Source organism: Marmota flaviventris, chromosome 3, assembly GCF_047511675.1.
Source record: "Marmota flaviventris isolate mMarFla1 chromosome 3, mMarFla1.hap1, whole genome shotgun sequence".
NCBI classification, from domain to species: domain Eukaryota; kingdom Metazoa; phylum Chordata; class Mammalia; order Rodentia; family Sciuridae; genus Marmota; species Marmota flaviventris.
Genome location: NC_092500.1, coordinates 133,146,472 through 133,155,583, shown reverse-complemented (window position 1 = coordinate 133,155,583; position 9,112 = coordinate 133,146,472). Strand labels below are relative to the sequence as shown.

Sequence of the window (9,112 nt, the reverse complement as noted above, 5' to 3'; positions counted from 1 at the left end):
TAAATACATATTCCCTGAAGAGCCTATCTTGCTTTTGGCAAGGCTATCGACAATTTAGATGGGAGGCATCTTAACTCCTACAGAAAAGAAGATTCCACATCTTGGCATGAAAATGGGAAAGGCCCGTTAACAAAAGCCACATATGTGAAAGGATGTGGGGGCGACTTGTGCCTCCGAGCAAAGAGAAGAAAATTGGAGATTTAAATGCCAGTAGTTAGGTTTAAAGCCAAGAAAAAGGGGAGATTAACTCACAGCAGAAATATTTTTTAAAAACTCTTTTATTATATTAATTGGATTTTATTGTTGTTGGTGGTGGGTGCTGAAGTCTGAACCAAGGGCCTGTGCATGCTGATCTCACATTCTAAACAAAGCCACACTCAACCTCAGCAAAAGTATTAAATAGCTGGACGCCATGTGACAGTTCCCATGAAAGGGTTCCTGATTACTTCTGATCCTCAGTTCTACATGAAATTATTGCTTCTGGACTTGATCATTTTAGTGCTGGAGTTTTCTGTGAGATAAAGCTGTGCATCCCAGATGTATGAAGTTAACAAAAGACCAGTTATATTGAGCCCGTGAGTTTACTGTGAATGAAGCTATTCGCCAAACCTGTCCTTTATAACTACATGACTTACCATTCATGGCAAAAGCCAACCCATGGGTACCAATAGGTGGCAATTACTCCAGAGAGTCACCTTGACAGAACTGGGAATAAACCCTGCACACTTGGATTTTACCAACTGTGGATATAAGAAATTGTCCTATTATAGAAAAATGCTTTCTTCTTGCTTTTAAAAGTTGTTTTTGATCGATTTTCCAAAGTCTTCAAACAAAGACTCCTTGACAAATTTCCTTTAGAATCAAGTGCTGGGCAAAGGTTTGTTCCTCCTGAGGAGCAGTTCCCTAAAAATCACACAAAAGGAATTCTGTCACCCCTGTTTTCTTTTTCTAGGTTGGTGGGCAGCTCAGAAGTTAAGTTTAATTGCTCTCATTCTTCTCAATCAGAATTTATTGCTATAGTTTCTTCTCTTAACCACCTTAATTTTTCACTTCATTTTGGTTTTTAAAACCATTTGTGCAACATAATTTTGCCCCCAAAGTGGGTGGCATATTAAAGAGGTGCAATTAATTCAGGGATTAAAAAGATGCCTCCTGCTACATGTGTTTCCAAATGGCACCACGTATACCCTTGGGGACATGTTTGTTTCCTCCCTCTCATTGTTTGTTTGAAATGAGAAAGGACAAGAAAACAAAAGCAAATCGAGGGAGGAGGGTTTTGCCTAGAAAATTCCCCCCAAAAAAACAACTGACAAAATAACATCCCCTGAAACAGATATCTTGCAGAGGATTATGATTTCCATGCTCAAAAGATTTTTTTTTTCCCTCTTGTTCATAGCTGGGAGCTAACTTTAGCCAGCTCTTTTCCTCAAAAGCTCAGGCAACGATGAAAATTACAATTGTACCCCCAGGTGAGGTCTTAACCACTGATGCATGAAAATGTAGATGTGTTTATGTGTAACCAGATGCATAAGGTAGAGCTTGCAGAAGAGGTGACATTCATATGCAGGAAGACACCTGAGAGAGTTCCCCATCCTGATTGCTAACCACACAGGACATCTATGCATTTGTTTTAAATTGTCCATAGGTCATTAACAAGGTCTTAGAAATTAATTAGTTCACTAGTTAGAAGATTATTTTTTAGGTAAAAATACAAGGGTCTTGGGGCTGTTTCCTTCCAAATTAATTATTTTTTACTTTTTTGTGTGTCTAGTTTCGAGAATGAAAGATCTGCTGACTCCTAATCTACTCAGAGCACTTTTACTTTTTTATTTTTATTTTTTTTGGGTATCTGGAATTGAACTCAGGGGTGCTAAACCACTGAACCACATCCCCAGAGTTTTAAAAAAAAATTTATTTAGAGATAGGGTCTCATTAAGTGCCTATGGCCTCGCTAAGTTGCTGAGGCTGGTGTTGAACTTGCAATCTTCTTGCCTAAGCCTCCTGAGCAGCTAGGATTACAGGCATGATTTGGTGCATTTTTAAGCGTATGGGAACAAATACTGACCTTGGTAGGTAGCAGGTGCCAAGAAACATTTATTCATTTTTTATGACACTGAGAGTTTACCAGGGTGCTCTACCACTGAGTTACATCCCTTTTTTATTTTTTTGCCCAGGCTGGTCTAGAACTTGCCATCCTCCTGCCTCAGCTTCCCAAGTTGGTGGAATTACAGGTGTGAGCCTTCATGCCTGGCTCAAAGCATATGTTAAATAATTTAAGAAAAGGAGACCAGAAGGAACTTAGAACAGCAAAGAAAATACTGGTCTGGGAATTGAAACTCCTGAGTTCCACTCTTGCATTGGCAGTCGGAACAATGGGCTGTTTGGCACATGGCACCCCAATCATTCTCTACTTTCTTCCTGTCCAGGAAGCTGATCCTGCAAACAGCATATCCAAACGTCCTTGCTATGTGGTGTCCCAATTGGTCTGAGCCTGGAGATGACAGAGGGGAAAGAGGGTTACGAAATACATAAATTCTTCCCTCTTCCACCTCTGGACCACAGTGCAAACTCCTCCTGCAGGTGGCATCTGTTCTATAGTAGTTCCAGTTCTTGCTTTTGCCCCATCATCCTTTGTGTGTGTGTGTGTGTGTTTATGTGGTGTGCTGGGGATTGAACTCCAGGGCTTGTGCATGCAATGCAAACACTCTACCAACTAAGCTGTACCCCTAGCCCACCCATCATCCTTTTTTGATTGTTCCTTAGCCTTGTCTAGGACTTCCTAAGTGATTCCCTGTTAAGATCTTTTCATCTGAACCATCTGGGGGTGAACTGTGTTTTCAGCCAGGCCTTTGAAAGATGATCAGTTTTTGCAAACTGGAAATGTGTTTGAAGTAGTGGGTTGAACTCCAAAGGACTGGGATCACCCCAGCCATGTTTGGATTCTTTCTAGGAGGCTGCTAGGTGGGAGGATTAATTGGTATCAACACATTCAGGCCTCCATTGACTGTTGCCATTTCATGAGAAGTTTAAGACCAAGCATTTCAAGAGAGCCCTGCTATGATTGTAGAGGTTTAGATTCAATGCTGTCCAGAGATCTTGGTGCATCCAGGCTCATGAGGATAAAACACAACCTTGGCTTGTGACCCAACCTAAAGCTTTGGTCCAATGCTAGTGTTGCTTTTTAAAACTTTTTTTTTTATTGTTGTTTAAATAACAGTTTGACAAGAGGGTGAAGAGATTCCATAATGGGGTAGTCAGGCCAGAATCTTGGCTTCAGGCTGTTGGCAGAACTTAATTCCTTGCACTGATCTAGAAATTTACATAATTATAGGAGAAAATGGCAGGTGGGGGGGTGGTGAGGGGGGGAGGCTAGAATGGGCAATGATGTCCTTAGTCTTTCAAATTTATATATTATCTGTACATATATTTTACATCCAGGTATGACAGTCGTTTGTACCATTTCCCGGGGAGACATGGATGTTTCCAAGGCAAGGCAAGGGCACAGGGGAAGGCATAGAAGGGGGCAGTAAAAGTGCAAGGTGGGGGCTTTGCTCATAGAAGCTGCAGGAGCTTCAGTGATTGCAAGAGGGCTCCGGGCTCAGCGGACGCCAGGTACTGGCAGCAAAGCCAGTCCTCCAGCTCCACCCCTCGCCGGCGGTCCACCGCCTTCTCTGCAAACTTCATCATCATCAGGGCCCTCTTCATGTCGATCCAGTTATGCAGGGTGCTGCACAGCATCTCCTCAGAGGTGCCCGGTTGCTCCACCAGCTCCCGTCGGGGCCCCCACAGCAGGCACTGCAGCACCCTCTTGGCCTCACCTATGCGGATGCGCTTGATGGGGTCAGCCTCGAGCAGTAAGTGGGCCAGCTGCTGCAGGCCAGGCGAGTAGAGGGACAGGGTGGGTAGTGGGGGCAGGTCTTCCCTCCGGTAGTCCTGTTCCCGCAGCTGGGTCCGCACCTCAAAGGGGTTGGGCTGGTGCAGCAGCTCATAGATGAGAATGCCTGTCTGGAACTCATCAAACTTGCTGTACTGGGAGGCAGACACGATCTCGGGGGCCAGCCGGGCCTGGCTCTTTTTCTGCTGCAGGTTGGTAGTGCTTCCTGGCTTCTGCTTGGCCTTCAGGAAGTTGCTAATGATGAGCCTGGGCAACTGCTTCTCACTAGGCACACCCTGACAGGTGGGAACAGTTGGGGGACTGGGAGTGACACTGGCTTGCGGGGCAGAAGGGCTAGGGGATGTGGTGGTGGGAGGGGCGGGGACATTAGGGGAGGGCCCCGGGGAGGCCTGGGGACTGCAGTGCACCAGCAGCAGGTTCTCCAGGCACAGGTCCCGATGGATGATCCTGTGTTCCTTCAGGTGCTCCAGCCCGTTGCACAGCTGCAGAAGCAGGAAGCACACGCGCCGTTCATAAGCCTCAGGCTCAGCCCGATGGCTGGCAGCAGAGTCCCGCACAAAGTCAGAGGCCGTCTGGTGAGGCACCTCTCGGGTGATGACCACCACACAGTCCTGCTCCTGTGCAGGAGGCTGTAAAGGTGGAGCAGGCAGAGGGTCCTTGGGTGCATCCGGAGAGGTGAGCATGCTGGAGGGCACTGAGGCCACAAAGTGGCCGCAATCCTGCTGGATGTTGAAGTGCACGGGCACAGAGGGGCTGCAGTAGGAGGCTGTTTTGGGCTCAGGGGTTTTGCAGATCTGTGGGGAGAAGGAGAAGTGAGTTCAGAAGTGTGATCCATGGTTCTGTTCAACAGGTGTTAAGACATTTGGGAATCTACATGCAAAAAGCTAAAGTTAACCGCTTAACCTCATACCATACATAAAATTGATTCAAAGTGGATTTTATATACTTAAGGGTAAGAGTTAAAGATATATGAAAGAGAATCTTTAAGACCTTGGGTTGAATGCTGATTTCTTAGATAACACACAAAAAGCATGGTCCACAAAAGAAAATAATTCATAAACTTGACTTCATAATTCTAAACTTTTGTGCTTTGAGAGAGAGCATTAAAAAAAAATGGTGGTACAAGCCTGTCATCCCAGTGACTCATGAGGCTGAGGCAGGAGGATTGCAAGTTTAAGGCCAGCCTTAGCAACTTAGTGAGGCCCTAAGCAACTTAGTGAGATGCTGTCTCAAATGAAACAAACAAAAGACTCTAACAAGTGTCTGAGGATGTGGAGAATGGGCCTACCCTTGGAGGAAAGTGTGCATCATTCACATATAGCAGCTCTGTTAAGGCTGACCTGCAGGTCACGCCACCTAGGAGGCAATGCATATTTACCTAGATCTAGAAACTAGGGCAACATAAGAGAATTTGGCCAAATCCTAAAGCTTGACCCCTGAGTTCCCCCCAAAAAGGAGAATTTCATAATTACTGGTGGGAATATAAAATAGTGCAGCCACTTTAGAACAAGGTTTTCCAACTTCTTAAAACTTCAACATAAAACAACCACATGACCCAGTGTAAGTGGGGCCCCTGCAGAGCAGCCAACAGTGTGGCATTGTGGGATGGTAGGAGGACATTGCCCTGGGTGCTGGATGAATCCTCCTAAAGCCAGATAGGGTTTGCACAGGACTCAGCCTCACTCCACAAACCTCTCATCTGACATGGCAGCTACCTGACAGCTGGTGTGTAATTGGGGAATTTTAGGGGCAGATGCAGACGCAGATGCAGGCTTTAAACCTTTGGGATTTGACCGAGTTCTCTTAGGTTGACCTAGTTTTTAGATCCAGGTAAATATGCAATGCCTAGCTGACCTGACCTGTGGGTCCAGATCTAGTGGAGCTGCTAGGTGGAAGCCTCAGGCTTTTCCTCCAAGGATGAATCACAGCAGCTGAAAGAAAACAGTAAGTTCTCCAGGGAACGGGAACCCCCAGTGCCCAAGGGCATCCTCTGAACTGAAGGTAGGAATAAACAAGATGGGTGACCTCAAGCTCCTCTGTGGAAAGAGTGCCTGGGGGATCTGCACAACTGTGTCTTTCTCACCTCTTCCATCTCTTCTGCTGTATCAACGACAGCATCAGCCACTTGAGCAACACTAATCTTCACTGAGCTGCCACTCAACTGGAGAGTCTTGAGGCAGCCCTAACAGTCCTCTCTCAGGCCTCAATTTCCCTGTAATTACACTGAAAGGGACTGAAGATGGGCCAGTGGTCTCTCTCCGTCAGAGACTGTGCAATCTCACCAAGGCTTTGTAAAAGCAAGGATCAGTGGGTAATCCAGAGAAGAAAAGCACCTCACATCTACCTATAAAATACCATCCGGCCAATAATCCTCAAATAGCCCTTGCTTTGGGCTGCTGCACAAAAATGATTATGGCAGTGTTTCAGAAGCACCGCAATGCTTATGGCTGATGTTTTCAGAAGTTCTACTGCAAGCACCTTTTCAAGGAGATTTATTTATATTGTAGCTATACAAACCTTTCAGCATGAAACCTCACAGAAAAGAATTGAGCCTCCAAGGAAAGTTCTTTTTTTTTTTCTTTTCCCCTAAACTAATTGGGGGAGGGAGAAGGTAGCACATTAATTTAGTAATCTCTCTATTATGGAAGCAGAACAGAAATAAAAGGGAAGTATCTTTACCCCAGGCATTGCTTTCTATTGCACTAACAAAAATGATTTTGGAATACATGCTCAAAGGGCATTATTTCTGGCTCTTTCTTATTCTAGCCCACCTAGCTGTCCTCAGGTTTTAAATGGCAGTCTTCTGGAACACTATTAAGCTAAAGAAAACTTGGGGGGGAGGGGATCTTCAACAAAAGAGTCTTACATATAAATACTCAGTGATTGTGCAACCACTGTCTGTAGTACGCTCAGTGCACATGAGGCAAGAGCACCCTACTACCTTCTCACCGCAGCAGACACACACTGGACCCCTGCACAAGTGAGGCCCTGTGTCAACACCATGCACTTTTCCCACAGTGTCTCATCAAATCTCATTCACCCAAAGTGGTGGATGCTATAACAGAGGAGGAACTAAGGTTTTAGGAGGTGAAACTATTTTCCTAAGATTAGACAACTGGGCAGTATTTTGGTTGTTAAAAGCATGGGCTTTGGAATAAAAAAAATCTCTTGGGCTTAAATACCAACTCCATAAACTGGCAAGTTGTTTGAAGCAGTTATGTTCTATTAAGTAGATGGAAACATCAAATTAACAAATACCGAAGCAGGGCTCCTAGGGGAAGTAAGAGGCTGAGGTTTCTGTGGACCTCTAGTCACAATATTTGTATCAACCGATCACTGCATAAACTTGCTTTATGTGTGCTTCAGTTTGGAGACATCTTATTTAGTATATGGTGCTGATCATTAACATTGCCCTTGTGGCCTGAAGGAAGCCTCCGAGGCAAACTCATTTTCTCTGTAAGCTTGTTTTCTCATGTGCTTGCAACCACTAACAGCATTTAGTACTAGATGTGGGGGCTGTTTTAAATAGCAAACTCACTAACACAAAGCACAAAAGTGTAAAAAAACCAGGGGGGTGAACTAACATATACTGCAAAAAGTGCACTTGCTTCCTTTAGTGTGGTACAAGACAGCAGAGTGACTCTACTCCACCTCAGCTGGGAACAAGTACATGGGAGGACTCCTATTTTTGCCTGTCCTGCACATATCCACAAATGACTCGAAAGTGCTCTGAGTATATTATTTGTGGGATTACAAATAACTTTGAGTGGGTAGGAGATTTTGTAAATGTGGAATCCACGAATAATGAGGATCAGTGGTATTTATCTCAAAGCTCACTTTCTCCTTGATTTAACTGCAAATGACAGTTTCATCGTGACAGGACCATTGTGCAGATTAAGTGAAATAATACAGGTATATGGCTTTCAGCACCAGGCCTGGCCCACGGTGAGCACTCCATGTGAAAGGTTGCTATGGTGACTGCCCTTGCCATTTCGCTGAAGCCACGTGGTGGTGCCCTGCAATCCGGAGCTGGCTTGCAGGTATTGTGCAACTCTGAGAAGACAGCTGCCAGGAGCTGGGAGGTGTTTCCAAGGCCCCCTTTCCTCCAGGGTTTGAAAAGCTTAGGCCCAGCAAACCTGGACCAAGAGCTCCAGTTGAGCAACTGACAATCTGCACAGAGATGTAAATGAAGGAGCAGGGTAAATGGCAATTGGGCTGGATGCATTTCAAAATCAGTGAGCAGGGCCTCTGGCAAGACCTCCAACTTCTTCACAGTCTGCACTGGAGAGGGCTGTGCAGGGCATGTTAACCAGTCCTGGGAGCCCTAGGCAGGGCATCCCCTGAGATCATTCTACAGTGCCGGATGGGGGATGGGGGGATGGACAGAGGAGAACAGCTTCTTCTCCACCCCATCCTCTCCTCCTCCACCCGTTTCACTTTCACAGGGTCCTGCCCTGGGTTTTGGCTTGTGAACTTTACATAGACCTTTGGTTTAGCTCAAATTTCCAACTTTTTGCTGAGCCAAGTCTCATTTTAAACTCTGGAGCCAGGATCTCACTGATGGGTGAAAATCTGGGCTAAGTCACGTCTGTTAAATAAAAAAGGCCCAGAGGCCTAATGCAGACTCCTAATTACGAGCTGGAGTTGGAGTTCTGGTTGAGAAATGAAATAGCTTGGAAAACACCCACAAGCTAAAGATTTTCCTCCGGCCACATGTTCGAGGAGTCAGTCTTCAAGAGCTGGTTTTATCTCCTGACTGCTGCAGGTCCCTCAGCCCACGGATGGGGGATCAGACATCAGGGAAGAACAGGTGCAAGTCTGCTATTGTTCACTGGGGCTGTGCAACCAAGGCTGCCTCACACTTCAGTGTGGGCTCCCTGCTTAACATGCGCAGGCGAAATGAGCTTGGCGACTCACAAGAGGCTGGCTGGGAAGGAGCCCGGCTCCCCCTCCCTCGGGCTCCTAGATGACTATATTACGTCTAGACTGGAGTGCTAATGAAGTGGAACAGCTGCACGTGTGAAATGATGCTCACAACCCCCACCCCCCAATTACCAGATGAGGCACATTTGCAAATTGATATTGTCATTCCTGGTCATCTGGTTCCAAGGTTCCTATTTTCTGAATATTTTACGCTGTTCTCCAAACTCCACTTTTCACCTTTTCACATGGTAGAGGTGGTCCTTGAGCTATCAAGTCTCTGGGAAAGTCCATTAA

At 45.7% G+C, this 9,112-nt stretch overlaps 1 protein-coding gene across 1 annotated transcript in view; it reads right to left on the bottom strand.

Annotated features, from left to right (window-relative positions):
* Window positions 1-2,074: 2,074 nt before the first annotated feature.
* Prag1 (PEAK1 related, kinase-activating pseudokinase 1) overlaps window positions 2,075-9,112 on the bottom strand; it is a 55,134-nt gene continuing 48,096 nt past the window's right edge. Inside the window, exon 6 of the mRNA XM_027954683.2 lies at window positions 2,075-4,689. Within this exon, the coding sequence (XP_027810484.1) occupies window positions 3,553-4,689 (1,137 nt within the window). The 3' untranslated portion in view covers window positions 2,075-3,552. The remainder of the gene's footprint in view (window positions 4,690-9,112) is intronic.